Source organism: Neovison vison, chromosome 11 (assembly GCF_020171115.1).
Source record: "Neovison vison isolate M4711 chromosome 11, ASM_NN_V1, whole genome shotgun sequence".
In the NCBI taxonomy this organism is placed as follows: domain Eukaryota; kingdom Metazoa; phylum Chordata; class Mammalia; order Carnivora; family Mustelidae; genus Neogale; species Neogale vison.
Window position 1 is genome coordinate 35635024 of NC_058101.1, and position 21875 is coordinate 35656898.

At 39.5% G+C, this 21875-nt stretch overlaps 1 protein-coding gene across 3 annotated transcripts in view; it reads left to right on the forward strand.

Moving 5' to 3' along the window:
* The window catches only part of UGDH (UDP-glucose 6-dehydrogenase), a 35935-nt gene extending 14283 nt beyond the window's left edge, over nucleotides 1–21652 (forward strand). For all 3 annotated transcript variants that reach the window (XM_044224481.1, XM_044224483.1, XM_044224482.1), the window contains exons 3-12: nucleotides 4076–4177; nucleotides 7106–7306; nucleotides 7416–7613; nucleotides 8873–9020; nucleotides 12094–12188; nucleotides 14923–15053; nucleotides 15273–15406; nucleotides 16581–16672; nucleotides 16790–16900; nucleotides 20266–21652. In XM_044224481.1, coding sequence (XP_044080416.1) covers nucleotides 4076–4177; nucleotides 7106–7306; nucleotides 7416–7613; nucleotides 8873–9020; nucleotides 12094–12188; nucleotides 14923–15053; nucleotides 15273–15406; nucleotides 16581–16672; nucleotides 16790–16900; nucleotides 20266–20376 — 1323 coding nt within the window. In that variant the 3' untranslated portion in view covers nucleotides 20377–21652. The remainder of the gene's footprint in view (nucleotides 1–4075; nucleotides 4178–7105; nucleotides 7307–7415; nucleotides 7614–8872; nucleotides 9021–12093; nucleotides 12189–14922; nucleotides 15054–15272; nucleotides 15407–16580; nucleotides 16673–16789; nucleotides 16901–20265) is intronic.
* The last annotated feature ends 223 nt before the right edge of the window (nucleotides 21653–21875 follow it).

The following is a 21875-nucleotide window of genomic DNA, read 5'->3' on the forward strand; positions in this document are numbered from 1 at the left end:
AATTTTTAAATTTATTTCTTTGACAGAGAGAGAGTGCACAAGCAGGGGGAGTGGCAGGCAGAGAGAGAAGCAGGCTCCCCACTTAGCAAGGAGCCCAATATGGGGCTGGATCCCAGGACCCTGGGAACATGACATGAGCTGAAAGCAGACACTTAACCAGTTGAGCCACCGAGGCGCCCCTGGAAAAAATATTTAGAAGGAAAAATGATAGGACATGGTTATTGATTTTATTAGAAGGATAAAGGAGAGTAGGGAATTTAGAATGATATCCAGGTTTCCCATTTGGATGGTGGGTACATAATTGTGCCATAAATTGAAATTAAGAACACAGGATGTTGTGGAGGGTAGTAGGAGATGAAATCTCAAATTCTGTTTGGTCCTATTTAGTTATAAAGGCTCTGGGACATTCAAATAGAGATGTTCAGGAGGCAGTTGGATATATATACCAAAAGTGTAAGCAAATGATTCAGGGCTGGCGATGTAAAGTTAGAATTATATAGGCAGTAGTTAAAATCAGAATAATTGAGCTCTCCCAAGAAGGGTCTGCAGAGCATGAGTCAAGGACAGAACCCAGAAAATCTCTAATGTTTGGTGATAAGTGGAGGAGAAAATGCCATAGAGAAGCAATGGAGAGTAGTTCATTGAAGGTCAACCAAGAACCAGAAAGACTTTTAACAGTACAAACCCCAGAAGGATGTACAGTTGATCCTTGAACAATGTAGGGGTTAGAGGAGCTCACCTTATGTTATATGCTATATTCTTACAATAAAGTAAGCTAGAGAAAAGAAATTGTTATTAAGAAAATCATAAGAGAAAATGTACTTACAGTACTGGACTGTATTTATTAAAAAAAATTCTCGTATAAGCAGACCTGTGCAGTTCAAATCTGTGTTGTTCAAAGGTCAGTTCTGCATGTCTTGGTTATGAGTAACTCCATGACCAGCACGTAAGTACTCAGTAAATATTAGCTGAATGAATGAATGAGTGAGCTGTCCATTATACCAGATATGGAAGACATAAGGACTGAGACATATTCATTAAATCTGGTATTATGGGGGTCAGTGTAATTGTTGTAAGAACGATTACAGATGATCGGAGACCAAGGAAGTGAGAGACTGTAGAAAAAGGTGTGGTACCAGAGAGGGTTACAGGGTAAAGGCAGTGATTTTTATTTATTTACGTGGGTTTTTTTCTTTGATTGATAAAGGATTGAGCATGCTCAAAACTAAGATCACCAATGACACGGAGAAGGAAAGGTCAAAGTGTAAGAAGCAGCTAATTAATGGGATGAAGTCGGGAGAGATAGCAAAGGGATAGAACTGAAAGCACAAGTAGAAGGATTGGCCTTGACAGCCTCTTCTTTGGGGACTGGAGGAAAGTAAACAAGAAAGGAAAAAGATATAAACAGTTTAAAAAAAAAAATTATTTATTTGCCCGACAGAGATCACAAGTAGACAGGCAGGCAGGGTGGTGGTGGGAGGGGGGAAACAAGCTCCCTGCTGAGCAGAGAGCCCTATGCGGGGCTCGATCCCAAGATCCTGAGATCATGACCTGAGCCAAAGGCAGAGGCTTAACCCTCTGAGCCACCCAGGTGCCCCGATATAGACAGTTTTGTTGGTGGGGTCCATGAGCTTGTGTTTATTGTGGTCTTTCTAATCCAATATGTTTATATTTCATAGGCCAAAACTATATGAATAAAAAAATAGTCCTTTTTACTGCCAGAAAAGGAAATAGTAATGAATATCACATAAAATATAGTAACAAGATACTCAAGTGTTTATTCAGAAAATACTATAGTAGAAAGTGTTAATATTTATTTACCTTTAAATACTTTATTTATTTGTCAGAGAAAGAGAATAAGCAAGGGGAGCAGCAGGCAGAGGGAGAAGCAGGCTTGCAGCAGGGAACCTGATGTGGGACTCTATCCCAGGACCCTGGGGTCATGACCTGAGCTGAAGGGAGATGCTTAACCGGCTGAGCCACCCAGGCATCCCAGAAAGTGTTAATATTTAACAATTAAAACACTATAATTTGTATTACCATATTTTCTGAATAGTTCCTGGTTTTCTTGTTAACTTTGTAACAATTTAATAGCTACTTGTTAAAAAGCAAAATGGAGAATTTGCTTTACTCTTTCTGAATAAAATGAAAGATAATATTACCCTGCGAAAGGGTTTGAGTTCTTCCATAAAATTACCCTATAAATTCTCAATACTAATTGTGATAATTATATAATGAATTTAATAAGATGTAGGACCTATATTATTAACTACTTTTGCATCAGTTTTGGAGATCTACAAATATCCCATTGATTTTAACAGAATAATATAGCTGTTTGTTTTGAGGTGTCATTAAGGCTTAGTATAAATCCTGCATTGCTCTGATTTTAGGTTACTTTAATTTAAATATTAGGGGATTACATATAAGACTAAATTCAGTCTTCTTTGCAAAATTACTACTCTATAACCTTTTACCCTCATTTTCTAGAACCAAGGAAATCGTTTTTATGATGGCTGCACTCCCTGCTCAGCAGGGAGCCTGTTTCTCCCTCTCCCTCTGCCCCTCCCCCCATATTCTCTCTTTCTCTCTCTCTCCCCCCCTTTCTCTCTCTCTCTCTCTCTCTCACAAATAAATACTATCTTTAAAAAAAGATAATAATTATTTTAAAAACGTAAGCATGTCACATGGGGTGCCTGGGTGGCTCAGTTGGTTAAGTGTCTAACTCTTGATTTCCTCTCAGGTCATGATCTCAGGGTTGTAAGATTGAGCCCCATATGGGGCTCTGCACTCTGCGTGGAGTCTGCTGGATATTCTTTCTCTCCTTTTCCCTGTGCCCTTCCCCTGCTTGCTTGCTCTTTTTTGTGTGAGCGCCCCCTCTCTCTGTCTCAATAAATAAATAAAATCTTAAAAAAAGAAAAAAAAGAAGTAAGCATGTTACCATTGTTACTACTACAGATTTTAAGAACAGTTTCTTAGTATCAGGAATTCTTATTCGTGTCCTTCTTCCTTTAGTTTACTTGAATCAGAATCCAGGTAAGATCCATACACTGCAATAGATTTGTATCACTTGTGTCTTTTAAGACCATAGTATTTTAATCTCTCTTTCTTTGTTTTTCTCTTCAGTTTACTTGTTGAAGAAACCAGGTTGTTTATTCTATAGAAATTCTCAGTCTGGGTTTTGCTGATTGGACTGATCTAAGCAGATTTAGATCTGATTTTTTTTTTCCTTCTCCCTCCCTCTCTCCCTTCCCTTCCTTCTTTCCTTCCTTTTTTTTTTTTTCAAGAATACTTGTTTTGTACAGCACAGTATCCTTTTTTTTTTTTAAGATTTCATTTATTTATTTGATATATATAGAGAGAGGGCACAAGTAGGGGGAGCAGCAGGCAGAGGGAGAGAGAAGCAGGTTTCCTGCTGAGCAGAGAGCCCCATGCAGGGCTTGATCCCAGGACCCTGAGATCATGACCTGAGCTGAAGGTAGAGGCTTAATCCACTGAGCCACCCAGGCGCCCCACAGCTCAGTATTCTTAACTATATTTCCTGTTACACTGTATGGGAAAAGTAATAAAATTTTCATTTAAAGTGTTTCTTACATTAGGACTTAGAAAAAATATATATTTAGATATGCATAGAGTAGATGTTGACTGTTTGACCACAGGTTGTCTGACTTGAATTCTTGGGAGTAAAACCCTGCATTCATGATGATGATGCAAAATCAAATGTTTGTTTGAAATCACAGAAGACCTTGAATTATTCTGATAATTGCCTTGATACTCAGTTAATTGTTAACTCTTATGAAACAATCAGGCACATGGTAAACAATGACACAGTAAAACAACTGGTGCTTTTATTGTGGCTGAGTCAATTTTGCTCTATTTAGTATTGTTACATGATGTACACTTTTGGCCTTTGGTGTATGATCTCGGATTTTTCTACAAAGGTGTTATTTGAGAGCAAGTCTAGACCTTTAAATTTCAGTATAACTTTCTCCTTTAACAAAGGTAATTCTGTACTATCAGGTTATCTCATAAGACTGGTAAACTGTATACACAACTCTTTTTTCTTTTTTCTTTTTAGCCAGGACTAAAAGAAGTGGTAGAATCCTGTCGAGGAAAAAATCTGTTTTTTTCTACCAATATTGATGATGCCATTAAAGAAGCTGATCTTGTATTTATTTCTGTAAGTATTTTCTTTGACTGTGTGAGTTTTAACGCATTCTTTTCTATATGGATGTTTCATTGTATTTGGGTAGTCATCTGTCGGTATCAAGCCACATCATTACTTAGCATAGAGTTGTGCCATTGAATTTTGGTTGTCACTTTGTCCAACACTTCACTGTATCCCATAATCACCTGGTCAAATATATCACTGATCATTGAACAAATAAATTCGGAAATAGGTCTAGTCTGGGATCTAGAATTAAGAAACGCTGGTTTGGGTTCATGTGGTAACGGTATATATATTTCATCATTTCTTGTTTCAGCCACTGCTTGGTGGAGGTGAGGTAAAGAGAATTAGCTAAAGCATGTGTGCAAATTTATAGGCATCTCCTATCTAGATGAATTATGTTCTAGAAATCATGTGATTTCTTGTTTTTAAAAAATTTTTTTAAAGATTTCATTTTTAAGTGATCTCTATCCCTAACATGGGGCTCAAATTTGTGGCCCTGTGATCAGGAGTCTCCTGCTCTGCTGAGCCAGCCAGCTGTGCCAGGAGAAGTCAGTTTAACTGAACTCTTTGCAGTTTGGCTTGTGTTGGGTTTTAGGCTAGTCCACAGGCATCTTTGGTAATATGGCTAACCTTGTTGGACCTTTTTAATGAAAAAATAGAGCCAGTGCTTGGGAGTGAACTCTGATAATCTAATATTCAAACCAAGGTGAGTTCTTGCTGTCCTCGTAACCATTTGCTCAAATCTTCTATGTAATAGTATAGTGATCACTAATGTATGGTTGAGCTAGGGTGTTCTATGACTCAAGACCTTTAGGGCCTTAAAGAATAAAGGGAAAGTCAGTGGCGTGGGCTTTGATTGAGTCCCATGAACTAATGGAAAGAAATATCATAGGGTCCCTAGAGGGTAAATGTTGTTGAATTGATTATGCATGTTGTTAATGATTATATGTTGTTGAATTAGGGGTTGTTTCTGACTGATGAGACAAAAGCAGTACTATAAAGATAAGTTAAATCCAGAAGAAAGTGGTAATGAAGCCAGTGGTGAAGCCATTATAAATTCAGTCTCTCTTTTGGCATTCTTAATTACTTCAGAGAAATTGGTACAGCTTCTGTGACTTGCCTACCCATCCTCTACTTAAGCTTGGAGAAGGTTAAGAAGCAAGGCATAGAAAATGAGAAAAGATTTTGGGGTAGCTGGGTACTTGGGGAAAATCATGAAGTTATCTTAGTCCAACTTCTAGATAACCAGAGTCTGGAATGGGAGTAGGGGAATTTTCTGTTTAAAAAAAAAAAAAATATATATATATATATATATATATATATATATGGATCTATTCTAAGGCAGTAGAGTCTACTTTAGGGTGGTCTGGCCAGACAGCTAATTTTACACTTGCCTCTCTGCAGATCTAGCCTGAGCTGCCCTGGATCTTTCTAAGCTATTACTTTGCATACCTCTTATGGTAATTTATTACTGTATAACTCACACCTACTTCTCTTTATTCTCTGGATCAGCTTTTTAGGATTTATTTGTGGTCTGCTTTTCATTATGGAAAATATCAAATTCATACAAGAGATGGAGACAATAATATAATGAAATCTATTTACCCATTCTCCACTGTCAGCAGTTACCATGGCTGATCTTGCTTCATTTACTACTTCTCTCCCTTTCCTCCTACCCCAGGCTAATTTTAGGCATATTCTAGGTAGGAATAGTTGTATATGAATCAGTGTGCAATTGTTCTCTTCAGAGCACCTGTATGAGGGGAAGCTGTCTGATCCTCTATCATTTTTAGCATGTTCCGCCTTATCCTGTTAGCGGTCTTGGCCCTTCTGTGCTCTGGTGAACACTGACTTCCATGTCTAAGGCTTTTCCTATGTCGTTCCATGCAAATAAACAGCTTTTGTTCTCCGGATTTTCACACCTCAACGCAGTCTTTGAGTTTTGATTTATTTCGGCTTGCTTCCTTTTTTTAGTCCCCCGTTAGGTTATAAGCTTGTTAAGAGACGAGAACTGGTACCACTAATTACTGGTTCAAAAACTCTTTTTGTGTAAGGGACGCCTGGCTGATTGAGTGGTAGAGCATAAGACTCAGTCTTAGGATCCTGAGTTCAAGCCCCACATTGGGCATGGAGCCTGCTTAAATACACACACACACAGACACACACACACACACCACTCTCTCTGTCTCTCTCTTCCACTATAGAATTTTGGGCTTTTTGGAGTGCTTTGATTTTTACCAAAGCATTATAAAACCCACATGTTAGATTTTAGGGAGCATGCTATCCTCATTTTTCTAATGAGGTAGTTGAAACAAAGGCAGCTACACTTCTCCAAGGTTACATGGTACAGCTAAGCCAAAAGGAAATGCCTAGAGTCTGGACTCATGATTTCTTTTTCTTTCTGTGTGATAGTTGTCTACATAGTATTGTGAGTCCTAAAGATGCTAGATAATGTCTCACTTTAATGAGCTAAGAAAGCATTTGTGAATGATACCGCAAATACTTTTGAAAAGCTATTGATATAGGTCTATTAGAAAGGAGGATAGAAAAGGTTTTAAAGACCTGGGTATATTGCATACAATAAAGAGGAAAGGAAACTTACATCTCATTTCAGCCTGTGAACTCTTCGGACAGGAACAGTCTCATTCATCTTTGTATCTCCAGGGCTTAGCTTGGAAGCTGCCTGCTTGGGTATCTGTCATTATACAGGAGCTTCTCAACAAAAATTTGTTCAGCGAGTTCCCCAGATGCTTCAGGCATCTGTCTGATGATTATATTTTTAAAATGTATCATTTCCATAAAACTAATAGGGGGTTAAATGAAAGCTAATGATAATAGCTTCCCGCTTAACTAGTTAACTGATGGCTCCAGGTTCATCTTGAAATCACTGAATCTCTCATGGATATTTTCATTCATAATCCCATGTGCTTTCATCAGGTGAACACTCCAACAAAAACCTACGGAATGGGGAAAGGTCGCGCGGCAGACCTGAAGTATATCGAGGCTTGTGCCAGACGCATTGTGCAAAACTCACACGGGTACAAAATTGTGACGGAGAAAAGCACAGTTCCAGTGCGAGCAGCAGAAAGTATTCGTCGAATATTTGATGCAAACACAAAACCCAACTTGAATTTACAGGTATAAACAAAGGCAGCCCTGGAACCTGATTCTTACATAAATATTGATGCCTTATAGTCGCTCCCGGTTAATTCTAAGTTTGAAACTTGGCTTTGCGTTGGGATTCTAGGTGCTGTCCAACCCTGAGTTCTTGGCGGAAGGAACAGCCATCAAGGACCTGAAGAACCCGGACAGAGTGCTGATTGGAGGGGATGAAACCCCTGAGGGCCAGAAGGCCGTGCAGGCACTGTGTGCTGTGTACGAGCACTGGGTTCCCAGAGAAAAGATCCTCACCACTAATACTTGGTCTTCAGAACTTTCCAAACTGGTTGGTACACAGCATTCAACCCTCCATGAAATACAAAGCTAAGGACTAATTTCTCTTAAGCCTAATAAGCCACACAGGTACTTTCTTGTCCATTGTGAAATAATTTTCACAAGGGAAATAAAATATCACAGTATAAAATATTCTAGAAAATTCTAAATTTCTTTTAAGGTGTTATTTATTTATTTGACACAGAGAGAGATCACAAGTAGGCAGAGAGGCAGGCAGAAAGAGAGGGGGAAGCAGGCTCCATGCTGAGCAGGGAGCCCGATGTGGGGCTCGATCCGAGGAACCTGAGACCATGACCCGAGCGGAAGACAGAGGCTTAACCCATTGAGCCACCCAGGCGCCCCAAATTCTAACTTTTTAATAAAATGTAACATAAGATGGAGAGTACACTAAGAATAGTAGTTTTTAAGGGGCTCCTGGGTACCTCAGTCGGTTGAGTGTCTGATTCTTGATTTTGGCTCAGGTCATGATCTCAGGTCATGGGATCCAGCCCTGAGTCAGGTTCTGTGCTCAGTGGGGAGTCTGCTTGAGATTCTCTCTCTCCTGTTCTCTCTGCCTCCCCCACCCCTGCGCTGGCTTGCTCCCTCTCTCTTTCTCTCTCTCTCAAATAAATCTTTAAAAAGAAAATAGTTTTTAAAATCACTCTATTTTTTTTTTTAAGATTATTTATTTATTTATTTGACAGGCAGAGATTACAAGTAGGCAGAGAGGCAGGCAGAGAGAGAGGAGGAAGCAGGCTCTCCTCTGAGCAGAGAGCCCGATGCGGGGCTGGATCCCAGGACCCTGGGATCATGACCTGAGCCAAAGGCAGAGGCTTTAACCCACTGAGCCACCCAGGCGCCCCCCTCTTTCTATTTTTAATCCCAATCTTAATCCCCTTTCTTCTCTAATTTAAAATATTTCCCTTGGGATGCCTGGATGGTTTGGTCAGTTAAGCGTCTGCCTTCAGCTCAGGTCACGATCTCAGGGTCCTGGGATGAAGTCCGTCGTCCAGCTCCCTGCTCAGTGGAGAGCCTGCATCTCCCTGCTTGTGCTCGCTCTTTCTCTCTCTGACAAATAAATAAATAATCTTAAAAAACAAAAACAAAAACAAATTTTCCTTTGCCAACACATCCATAGCCTCCTCAAATTGAGCCCATTAGTAACTTCTCTATCTCCCTCAGTAATTATATCAACTCGATGAAATATAATCCTGACATAGAAAATTGCTATTTTAACTCATTGTACTTTTCCTTTCTTTTTTTCCCCCAAAGGCAGCAAATGCTTTTCTTGCCCAGAGGATCAGCAGCATTAACTCCATTAGCGCCCTCTGTGAAGCCACAGGGGCTGATGTAGAAGAAGTGGCAACAGCCATTGGAATGGACCAGAGAATTGGAAATAAGTTTCTGAAAGCCAGTGTTGGTAAATTGAAATGTCTCTGTACATAAAGGAGGTTCCTGTGGCTAGGTCTCTAACTTTAAGGACGTCTTTGCATTATTTAATGCACTTAGAGTAATGATTCCATGACATGTGTAGCCTTCAACCTGTCAAGAACTTCCCAAGTGAAGCGATAATTAAACTTACATTATTTTAATAATCACTGATTGATAGTAAGACAAGCATAGTTTGCCGTTTTAGGGGGATTAATTAATATTTAGGTAGAACATTTAGGAAGAGTAAATTGGGGAGACCTATGAGTTAGGAAATAACTCAATACCTTACTAAAGCAAACAGGAAGAAAATTCCCTATCATATGCTTTGCCTACTAATATATACTTTTGGAAATGTGGCCTTGGTGAAATCCAGTTGGTCCTCATTATTTGCCAGGTCTGTACGTATGAATTATCCTACTTGCTGAAACTTATTTGTAATCCCTAAATCAATGCTTGTAGTGCTTTCGTGGTTATTTGTAGACATGGAGAGCAGCAAAAAAATTGAGTCACCAACACAGACCTTCCCAGCTGAAATTGTGTCACGCAGTGCACTTATTTTCTGGTTTCAGCTCCCATTCTGTAAACAAGTGCTCTTTTTGTGATCTACTTCGTGCCACATTTTTTACATTTTTTGTGCTTTTTGGTGGTGATTTCATTTTTTTAAATGGCTCCCAGGCATATTGCATGCCACGCACTAATGCTAGCTAGTGTTCTGAAATGCCAGGAGCCTGTGATGTGTGCCCCTCAGGCAAAATACCTGAGGTCAGAAAAACAAATACCATGTGATTTCACTCATGCTTTATTCAGGCATGAGTTCAAGTGCATCAACAAGATATATTAAATGAGGTATCTTTATACACACAAAAATAAAGGGGTGCCTGGCTGGCTCAATTGGTAGAACATAGAGTTCTTATCCTCTGGGTCATGACTTTGAGCCTCACATTGGGGGTAGAGATTATTTTAAAAAATAAAAAAGCAACACAAAACGATTATGTATCAACAAAACTAAATAAAATACAACCTACTGAATGGGAGAAGATTTTGCTAATGACATATTCGATAAATAGTATCTAAAATATATAAAGAGGGGCACCTGAGCGGCTCAGTGGGTTAAGCCTCTGCCTTTAGCTCAGTCATGATTTCAGAGTCCTGGGATCAAGACCCTCATAGGGCTCTCTGCTCAGTGGGGAGCCTACTTCCCCTTCTCTTTCTGTGCCTGCCTCTCTGCCTACTTGTGATCTCTCTTTCTCTGTCAAATAAATAAATAAAATCTTTTTTAAAAGTAAATAAATAAAAAATATAAAGTACTTATATAACTCAACACCCAAAAAACTAAATAATCCAATAAAAAATGGTTAGAGGGCACCTGCCTGGCTCAGTTCATACAACATGCGACTCTTGATCTCAGGGTCATGAGTTCAAGTTGCATTCTGGGCATAGAACTTTAAAAAAGGGTGCGGGTAGAAGACATGAACAAACATTTCTCCGGAGAAGACATACAGATGGCCAACAGACACATGAAAACATTACTCAACATCAGGGAAATACAAATCAAAACCACAATGAGATATCACCTCACAACTGTCAGAATGGTTAAAACCAACAACACAGGAAACCACAAGGTTGGTGAGGATGTGGAGAAAAAGGAATTCTCATGCTCTGTTGGTGGGAATACAAACTGGTGCAGCCACTCTGGGAAAAAGTATGGAGGCTCCTCAAAAATTAAAAATAGAAACACAATATGGTCCAGTAACTCCGCTACTGGGTATTTACCCAGAGAATACAAAAACTCTGACTGGAAAAGATACGTGCACCCCTATGTTTATTTTTATGGACATTATTTACAATAGGCAAGATAGGGAGGCAACCCAAGTGTCCAATGGCAGGTGACTGGGTAAGGAAGATGGGGTGTATATACACAATGGGCTATTACTCAGCCATTAAAAAGAATGAAACGATGCTATTTGCACCAACAAGAAGGGATCTAGAGAGAATAATGCTAGAGAAATAAGTCAGAAAAACAAATACCATGTGATTTCACTCATATATGGAATTTAAGAAACAAAACAAGCAAAGGAGAAAAGAGACAAACCAACAAACATAACGATAGAGAAAATACTGTTGTAGCCAGAGGGGAAGGGGGGATGGGGGAAACAGGTGATGGGGATTAAAGACTTAGCCATAGCTATTTTATTACATATTGTCCGACTGCTTTTGAGCTGCAAAGGCAGAATTATATAGTTGTGCTCATGAAGGCTAAAATATTTACAGTTTGTCCCATAAAAGTTTACCAGCCCTGTGCTAAAGTAAGAGATGTGGGGCAGTGATACTAGATGAATGAGAAATAAAATAGAAAATGTAGCCATAATAAAACATTAACTAGAAGATTATCTGGAAATTGTTTATAGAGTTTATTAGTTGCTTGAAGATTTCACACAATCTCCAAATCCACTAAATTTCTGACATCTGAATTTTATTATTAAAAATTCTAGGGGCGCCTGTGTGACTCTATTGGTTAAGTGTCTTAGCCTTGATTTCCACTCAGGTCGTGATCTCGGGTTTATGAGATCCGCACTAGGCATGGAACCTGCTTAAGATTCTCTCTCTCCCTCCCCCTCTGACTCTCCCATCCTTCCCCTCTCTCTAAAAAAGGAAAAGAGGGGCTCCTGGGTGGCTCAGTTATTAAGCGTCTGCCTTCAGCTCAGGTCATGATCCCAGGGTCCTGGAATCAAGTTCTGCATCAGGCTCCATGCTCAGCGGGAAGCCTGCTCCTCTCTCTCCCATTTCCCCTGCTTGTGTTCCCTCTCTCACTGTGTCTCTGTCAAATTAATTAAAAAAAAAAAAAAAAAGAAAAAGAAAAAAATCCTGTCATAGGGCCATCTGGCTGCCAGAGTCAGTAGAGCATGTGACTCTTGACCTTGGAGTTTAAGTTCAAGACCCATGTGGGGTATGGAGTTTACTTAGAAAAAAAAATTCTAGCATAGGCCCTCAAATTTATGACAGATTTGTCACATAATTCAGTCATGGTTCATAAATGAAAATATTGCCGCTTTTTTCTTCAGGTTTTGGTGGAAGCTGCTTTCAGAAAGATGTTCTGAATTTGGTTTATCTCTGCGAGGCTCTGAATTTGCCTGAAGTAGCACGTTATTGGCAGCAGGTATTAATCTTTATAGCCAACAACTTTTGATTATCTTCTAATTAAAACATGTCACCCTTTGTCTGTAAAATGTTTTTGATAGGATTTATTTACTCCAGGAACTCATGTCTCATTCTTTTCATTTATGTTAGTTTTATTTATTAGTCTTCTGTGTTTTTGATTTGTCTTTTTTGCTAATGAACTCTGATGGAAATTTCTGGTAAACCATGTTTCTATTAGTTTTATGACAAGTTTGCTCCCAGAGGAAAGCAAGAACTATTATTCTTTTTGTGGGGAAAGGGGCAGAGGGAGAAGAGGCCTCAGCCTGGAGCCCGACGTGGGGCTTGACCTCTTGACCCTGAGATCATGACCTAACTCAGTATCAAGAGTCAGATGCTTTTTTTTTTTTTTTAAGATTGATTTTATTTATTTATTTATTTATTTAGACACAGACACAGCGAGAAAGGAAACACAAGCAGGGGGAGTGGGAGAGAGAGAAGCAGGCTTCATGCTCAGCAGAGAGCCGGATGTGAGGCCTGATCCCAGGACCTTGGGATCATGCCTGAGCTGAAGGCAGACACTTAACTATCGAACTATCGAGCCACCGAGGTGCCCCTTTACATCTCTCTCTCTCTCTCTTTTTTCTTTTTTAAAATTTGTCGCTGGTGGGTGATGGGGAGCAACAGGAAAACTATTATTCTTAATTATAATTCCTTTTGGGCACCTCGGTGGCACTGTCAGTTAAGCATACACCTCTTGGTTTGGGATCGAGTCCCACCTCGGGCTCCACGTTCAACATGGAGTCCGCTTGAGATTCTCTCTCCTCCGTTTCCCCCTGCCCCACACTCTAGCTCACTCTCTCTCTAAAATAGAAAGTAAATCTTGTAAGAAATTATAACTCTTCTGGGGCACCTGGGTGGCTCAGTCAGTTGGGCAGCTACCTTTGGCTCAGGTCATGATCCCAGGGTCCTGGGATCAAACCTCACACGGGCTCCCTGCTAGGAGGGTGTCTGCTTCTCCCTCTGCCTCTGCTTCTCCCCTGCCTGTGTGCTCTCTCTCACTCACTCTTTCTCTCAAATAAATAAATAAAATCTTTAGAAATAAATAAAAGAATATTTTTTTAAAAGTAAAAAATTATAACTATTTTCGATCTTAAAGACAGAAAATCAAAATAAAGGAAGAACCTGTATCGTAATGCTTTCTACTGGTTTGTGTGTGTTGATACCTGTTTTGTCCTTTTGAGATTCACAGAGCTGAAATTAGAGATCCTTCCCAAATTGAAAATAGAGTTAATATTAATTGAGTGCTATCTCTGAACCAGGCATTTTTTTTTTTTTAGGTACTTTGCACGTAGTATTTCATTTAGTCCTTGTCACTAATATTATCCCCAATTTATAGGTGAGGAAACTGAGTCTTAGAGATTTTAAATAATTTGTCCAAGACACCAACCAATATATATATCTTCTCCAAAAGTTTTTCTGCAAGTTTATGTTTTTTAGATTTTAGCAGTGGGTGAGAATATAAGAAAATCTACTTTTAAAGAAAAATATATAATGTAACAGTTTCACTCAATCCAGAGAGATGACTTTATCTTCCTGTCCATCATGGCAAAAAGGTAGATAAATGCTTGATTTGGGGGGTCTCATTTCCCAAGCTCTCAAATTTTGAGACAGCCCCTAAAAATCAGAGCCTTAAAAAAGTAAAAACCAACCCCTTTGCTTATATTCCTCTGGTCATGAATATGAAGATTGTTTATAAACTCTTAGGCGAGTAAAGGATTAGGTGCCCAGAGACTTTTACACTTATAATAATATCTCTTTAAAAACTTTGCCAAGGGGGGTGGCGCCTGGGTGGCTCAGTGGGTTAAAGCCTCTGCCTTCAGCTCGGGTCATGATCCCAGGGTCCTGGGATCGAGCCCCACATCGGGCTCTCTGCTCGGCAGGGAGCCTGCTTCCTCCTTCTCTCTCTCTGCCTGCCTCTCAGCCTACTTGTAATCTCTGCCTGTCAAATAAATGAATAAATAAAATCTTTAAAAAAAAAAAAAAAACTTTGCCAAGGGAGAGGGGCACCTGGGTGGCTCAGTTGGTTAAGTTCTGACTCTTGATTTCAGCTCAGGTCATGATCTCAAGGTTATGAGATCCCACTGGGTCTGCTTAAGATTCTCTCTCTCCCCTTCTCCGCCTCCCCCTCCCTGCACACACCCTCTCTCTCAAAAAAACAGCAAGTTTGCCAAGGGTTAGTGGTATTTTGATTCATCTAGAGGGCAGGTGTAACTCTGTGCAGAGTAACTGTTCTCTGTCCACTTTCTACTCACTGGTGAGGGGTGACGGGTAAGCATAGAAGGGGATGTTTTGGGGTTTGATTGGTTACAGCTTTGCTTCTACAGGGTTTGGAGAAGTTGGCTAAGGAGAACACTTGTTTTCTATGAGCCTTTTTTAAGCTGTTCTTGCAGCTAGATCCCTAATGGGGTTGAAACTTAACTGTGTGCCCCATCTTTATATCTATTCTATCCCAGATGGGTGCATGGGAAGTTAAGCCAAATGAAAATTTTTATGATGGTTTTAAGTGGTGGGGTGCTAATTCTTTTTTTTTTTTTTTTTATCAATAGATACTGAAGAGGTTGATTAATCTTTGCCCCCTGTTAGTATTCATACAATAGTACTGTAAACTGTGAGCAGTGTATGGCATAGGCCATTCCTCTTTTAACCACACTCATTATACAGGCAACATTGCGTAACTGTATGTGTAATTTCAGGTTATAGATATGAATGACTACCAGAGAAGGAGGTTTGCTTCCCGGATTATAGACAGTTTGTTTAATACCGTAACTGATAAGAAGATAGCTATTTTGGGATTTGCATTCAAAAAGGACACCGGTGATACGAGGTACCAGTTCTTTAAAATATTTCAACCCCTTTGAGATTTTGATTTTTAGTGGTGGATGTGTGTATGTGAAATATATGCATATATATTGAGTATGAAGAATAAAAATAAAGTGAACATCTGTATCCTCACAAAAGATAGAATCTTTCCTCTATAAGCTTCTAGATTATTAGAATATATGCCATTTCTAAGCTTAGAAACACTGATTTTTTTTTCATTCAGAGAATCTTCTAGTATATATATCAGCAAATATTTGATGGATGAAGGTGCACACCTCCATATATATGATCCCAAAGTACCAAGGGAACAAATAGTTGTGGATCTTTCTCACCCAGGAGTTTCCCAGGATGACCAAGGTAAGGCTTTGAGTCTCATGAGTCACTTTGAGTATGGGCCCCAAAACCTGTTTGTTTTCTAGAAACCTTTGGTTGTTCTGTCGTTGTGTGCGTGTATGTTTTAATGAAATACTGCGTTTAAAAAATGTTTTCATTCCAGTATAGTTAACCTACAGTATTACATTATTTTCAGTATTATTACAGTATTTGTTTCTGGTTTACAATTTACTGATTCAACAATTCTGTACATTACTCAGTGCTCATCATGGTAAGTATTCTCTTTAAACCCCATCACCTACTCCCCCATCCCCCACCCGTCTCCCCTCTCATAACCTTAGTTTGTTCTCTATAGTTAAGAGTCTGTTTCTTGGGGCGCCTGGGTGGCTCAGTGGGTTAAGCTTCTGCCTTCCGCACAGCTCATGACCTCAGCCTCCTGGAATCAAACCCCCGCATCTCGCTCTCTGCTCGGCAGGGAGCCTGCTTCCCCCTCTCTCTCTGCCTGCCTCTCTGCCTACTTGTGATCTCTGCCTGTCTCTGCCAAGTAAATAAATAAAATCTTTTAAAAAATAGGGTCTGTTTTTTGGTTTGTCTCCCTTTCTCTCTTTTTTTCCTTTGTTTGTTTGTGTTGTTTCTTAAATTCCACATGAGTGAAGTCACATGGTACTTGTCTTTCTCTGACTTGTTTCACTTGGCATAATACGCTCTAGCTCCATCCATGTCATTGCAAATGGCAAGATTTCATTCTTTTTTTACGGCTGAATAATATTCTATCATGTGTATGTGCATGTGTGCGTGTGTGTGTGTGTGTGAGACCTCTTCTTTATCCATTCATCTATTGTTAAACATTTGTGTTGCTTCCGTGGTTATTCCATCTTTATCGTTGGTATGATAAATTAAACTCTTAGACATTGTTCCATCAACTTTGATTTGACGTGATTATCAGTGGGTTAGTCTAACGGGTTTTCCAACATATTCTGAAAAGCCCCCGAGGTTCCGAGGAGATACTGCTAGGGCAAGAATCAGCTGCTCCAGGCACACCATTGCTCTCATTCTCATTTCAACCAGAAATGAGTGACCAAAGAGGGTCATTCACTTCTGTCAGACCCTCAATCTGCCTGCAATCCTAATATTAAAGTGCATAATTATAAATAACCCCTTTCTTATTGTCAGTTTCTTGTGGCTCTTGTTGTTATAGTGTCCCGGCTTGTGACCATTTCCAAGGACCCATACGAAGCATGTGATGGCGCCCATGCTGTGGTTATTTGCACAGAGTGGGACATGTTTAAGGTGAGGTGACAAAAGTCATATTAACGAAAATTTTAGAAGGATTCTGGTATCATTTGGGGTTGTATGTGTTCATGAATATGTTCTAATTTTTTTTTTTTTTTGCTTCTGTCTTTATAGGAACTGGATTATGAGCGTATTCATAAGAAAATGCTGAAGCCAGCCTTTATCTTTGATGGGCGGCGTGTCTTGGACGGGCTCCACAATGAGCTACAAACAATTGGCTTCCAGGTCATTATGATCCCAGATGGGTCTGGTTTTGTTTGCTTGGTCATTTGCTTTTTAATGTGTTTGAGTTTTAGAATTTTAATATTTCCTACTTTAGCAATAACATAACTTGGGGCAACATGTTAGTTCTCTGGGAAATCTCTATGTGATTTCTGTAATTACGTTATTCCCTCCTTGATTTGTGATCTAAAGATCATTTAGTATTTGTCTACTTTGCCTTACCTCATATTAAGATCAAGTAAGGGGGGCACCTGGGTGTCTCAGTGGGTTAAGCCTCTGCCTTTGGTCATGATCTCAGGGTCCTGGGATCGAGTCCCATATCGGGCTCTCTGCTCAGTGGGGAGGCTGCTTCCCCCCTTCTCTCTCTCTGCCTCTCTGCCTACTTGTGATTTCTCTGTCAAATGAATAAATAAAATCTTTTAAAAAAAAAAAAAGATCAAGTAAGAAAATACACAAACTAAAAGTTTTTTCAGGAACCTGGGTTGCAAACTGCCTTTGGCTCAGGTCATGTTCCTGGGGTCCTGGGATCTAGTCCTGCACTGGCCTCCCTGCTGAGTGGGGAGCCTGGTTCTCCCTCTCCCTCTGCCTGCCGCTCCCCCTGCTTGTGTTCTCTCTCTGTCAGATAAAAAATTAAAATCTTTGGGGTGCCTGGGTGGCTCAGTTGTTAACTGTCTGCCTTCAGCTTTGGTAATGATCCTGGGGTCCTGGGATCGAGCCCTGCATTGGGCTTCTTGCTTAGTGGAGAGCCTGCTTTTCCCCCTCCCACTCCCTCTGCCTGTGTTTCCTCTCTTGCTGTGTCTCTCTCTGTCAAATAAATAAAATCTTTTTTAAAAAAAGAAAACCTTAAAAAAAATTTAAATATTTTAGAAAAAAAGTTAATTTTTTTCTTCCCAGAGTCACTCAGGCTGCTCTGTCAAACTGTCTGCAACACACTGACCCCCTCAGAGACCAGGTCTCTTATTCCTATATGAATATTTTGAAAACTGCAAAATGGGGACACCTGGGTGGCTCAGTTGGTTAAGCGTCTGCCTTCAGCTCAGGTCATGATCCTGGGGTCCTGGGATCAAGACCAACATCAGGCTTCTTGCTTAGCAGGGAGCCTGCCTCTCCCTCTCCCTCTGCCTGCCGCTCCCCCTGATTGTGCTCTCTATCTGACAAATAAATTAATAAAATCTTAAAAAAAAAAAAAAAGCAAAACAAATTTTACCATGTTGTCCCATGTTGTCACAATTGTCACATCAATTGTACCAATTGTCACATGTTGTATGGGATCCTGAACTGTCTGAGTGCTCAACACTGTCCCAGCACCTCAGAGGTCTGAGTGAAAAGTATGGGAGCTTCCATGGGACTGGCGCTTTTTAATTAATTCCATGTTTGTCAATTAATTATGGAATGTTTAGAGAGCCGACAGTAACCCGAACAGTACATTCTATGTTGCATCAATTTCAATTTTCCCTGGGAGCCCCAAGAGTATTAATAAGAAGGAGGTACTTTCCATCTCCTCAGAGCAGCGTGTATGTGGGGGCGGGAGGCTTGAGGGGAGGTTGCGAAGGATGAAGAAATATGCCAGGAGAGGGCAGTCAGCAGAATCCTCGAGCAGAGCAGGGCCGGGCAGGGCGCGGAGCTGGCTGTGCGCATCTATCTGCTCAGTGCCGGCTGCCTCGAAGACATACCGATTGGGCCTTATCTGCTGCTTAGAAGATCTGATCTGGTTCTCATGACCTGTCACTGACTTGTTGAAGATCCTTCCTACTTAGAATTCATTGCTCATTTCTCATTCATGAGGGATTCACTTGTAACCAGAAACAGATGACATCCTTGTCTGTTAACACTCCACCAGAGACCCTGGGGATTTTTCTGTCCTGCCCCTCCTTAGTGAGTAACAACATGACTGCTTTTTCCAGTCATGACTTAAACTGAAGCAATGTTATTTTTTGAAGATGACTTCCAAGGCACAGACACATTTTCTCTCCTACTTTTATGACTCGTCTAAAGGAGAAGAGATATAAAGATAGATAAATAGATTTAATGTGAGTTTGAGTTCATATAAAAGTTAACTTCTTGTAGTAGGGATTTATTTATTTATTTATTTTTAAAGATTTTATTTATTTATTTGACAGAGAAAGACACAGCAAGAGATGGAACATAAAGTGGGAGAGGGAGAAGCAGGCTCCCAGCTGAGCAGGGAGCCCCAAACAGGGTTCATTCCCAGGACCCTGGGATCATGACCTGAGCCGAAGGCAGATGCTTAACAACTGAGCCACCCAGGCACCCCTGTAGTTAGGGATTTTAAAAAATAGGAAAAAAATTAGGAATGGAATCACTAAATAAAGTCATATATAAGTCATATATAAGTCATTGAGACAATTGATGAATACAATGCAGAAGCCCTTTGAGTCAGAATTAAAAATTAATTTTTAACTCAAAGGCACTTATGAAAATTGTATAGTATATTTTTGCTGGAGAGAGGAGCTAAAATTATGGTCATTGAAGAAGCAGTGCCTTTAAAAATAAGATGAATGATTTTGGATATGTGAGGAACAGTTTAAAATGTAATATGCAAAATAAAAATAGACTACCATTTATTTATTGAAGGCTGACTTGTCTGTCAGACACAGTGCTGAGCACTTTATCTGTTTTAATCCATACCACAACCTTTTGAAATGAGTGGTCGTAACACCGTTTATAAATGAGGAAGGAAGACCTAGAGAACCTGAGTGGACACAATTATCAGTCAGGAATCCAGCTGAGGCCTTTCAGACTCGGAAGCCTGAATTCCAGAAATCTATGCTGTGACAGCTTATGCTAATTCCTTAGAATAAGGGAAGCAGACATGAGAAGAGAGTTTGAGAAAGAATGTGATTCCCCTGGAACCTGGTCTGTGAGTTGCTTTCATTCACGTGCTGAGACACTGGTGGCACGTGAGTCTGTCCTCTGTGTGAGGGCGTCTGGTGTCAGGAGTAGCAGGAATAAGAGTCTCCAGACATGGCTAGGAAGAGGAGAGTGTGTAGACTGACTCGAGAAACATAAAAAACATGGAAGAAACCAAAGATCTTTCGTAGCAACCCAAACAACTTGAGACCCTCTTTTGCTTTTATTTATTTTTAAAGATTTATTTATTTATTTGATATATAGAGAGAGAGACAATGAGAGAGGGAACACAAGCTGGAGGAGTGGGAGAGGGAGAAGCAGGCTTCTTGCTGAGCAGGGAGCCCTACTCGGGGCTCAATCCCAGGACCCTGGGACCATGACCCGAGCTGAAGGCAGACACCCAACACCTGAGCCACCCAGGCTCCTCCCTCTTTTGCTTTTATAAGGAAAAGAGAATACTCGAGATTTTCTTTCTAAAGTCTTTTTTTCTCCTCTAGATTGAAACAATTGGAAAAAAAGTGTCTTCAAAGAGAATTCCATATGCTCCTTCTGGGGAAATTCCAAAGTTCAGTCTTCAGGATCCACCGAACAAGAAACCCAGAGTATAAACATTGCCATTTTTATTTATAATTTTTTTGGTACTTTAGGATAGCAGATATCTACCTGATATTAAATGGTAAACGAACAAAGTGTTTTTAAGGAAATAAGCTATTTTTTTAATAATCGAATTTGTATTAGCTGTATGAGAATTAGCGTATCTGGTATTATGAATCTAGAATATTTTTTACATATTTTTATAATGTTGTTACTTAAGTGATTGGATGAGTGGTAAATAATCATGTCGGTTTTAATGGTGTCGATTTTTGTAAAATAAAAATTAAACCTGAAACACTTTTTACTTTACAAAATGTCCATAGGCAGCACTTTTAATATCACATTATAAGGGAAAAGGCACTCTTCGGTTTTTCTGATCATTGGTTTATTTACTTGTCATTAAATATGTATTTTAAATCATGAGATTGCTGTCCTAAATACTGGGCTAAACCTGCTACTCTTTCAAAAAGTGTCCTGGAGACTTAGAGATTTCCAGCTTAACTGGGTAAGGCATTTGCCAAGCCGTTTCCTGTCTCTCTGAACCTGGAAGGAGGATGCAGCGGACAGAATGAGGCCTTGTGTGCTTTTTTTTTTTTTTTTTTTTCCTTTGGATGTGCTCAAAATATTTTCCCTCTGCTTCCATGTTACTAGTGACACTACAAGTTTGGCTTGGGTAATGTTCCTTTGCTCCTTTCGTTTTATGGAGCTGTGTTTTTTTTTTTTTTTTTACCCCCAGAAGATCATCACTGCTCAATTCCAATCAATTCAAATAAGACTAAAAGGCAATTTTCTTTTTAACATGAAGAGAATATCAGTATTGGTCTAGTTTATTCTTCACACCTCATTTTTTCTCACCAATCACTATTATTTTAGTTTAAGAGCCAAAAATATTTGTTACCTCTATTTTGCATTTTTATTTCTATAGCTTGTTGAAGTTTCCCCTTTTTCTTTAAATAAGAAAACCAATATAATCTCATGTATGAACTTAAAGCAGTAGATTTTACAAATTCTGTATAGCATAACTCTAAAATGAGAATTTTTATATGTTTCCATGTGCTTTTTTCTTATGTCTCTTATTGACTTTTATTTTCTCGTGTCCTTTATCATTATTGAAATATGTCAGATGTCCATCTGATGCTTGTGCTTTGCTGAGAATGTACAAATCAAGTGAATGATACAGTGTCATCCTTTAGGAACTTTGCAGCTCAGTAAGAATGCAGAGACAAATATACAGATGAGGACAGATATCTGTACCGATATCAAATACATAAATAAAATATTCTCTATCAACAACTGCGTGGGTGTATTTTTTGTCATAGTGCAAGTAACAAATGAGTTGTGACAGTCTGACATTAGACAGAAAAATATTACTCCTTACTTTTTTGAGAAAAGGGTATTACATCATTCAAATGATGTAAGAAAGGGTGGGAATTTAGCAAATAGATCACGTATTGGCAAACCAAAGCTCATGGGCCAAATCTGGTCATCCACCTGTAAGCTAAGAATGGTTTTC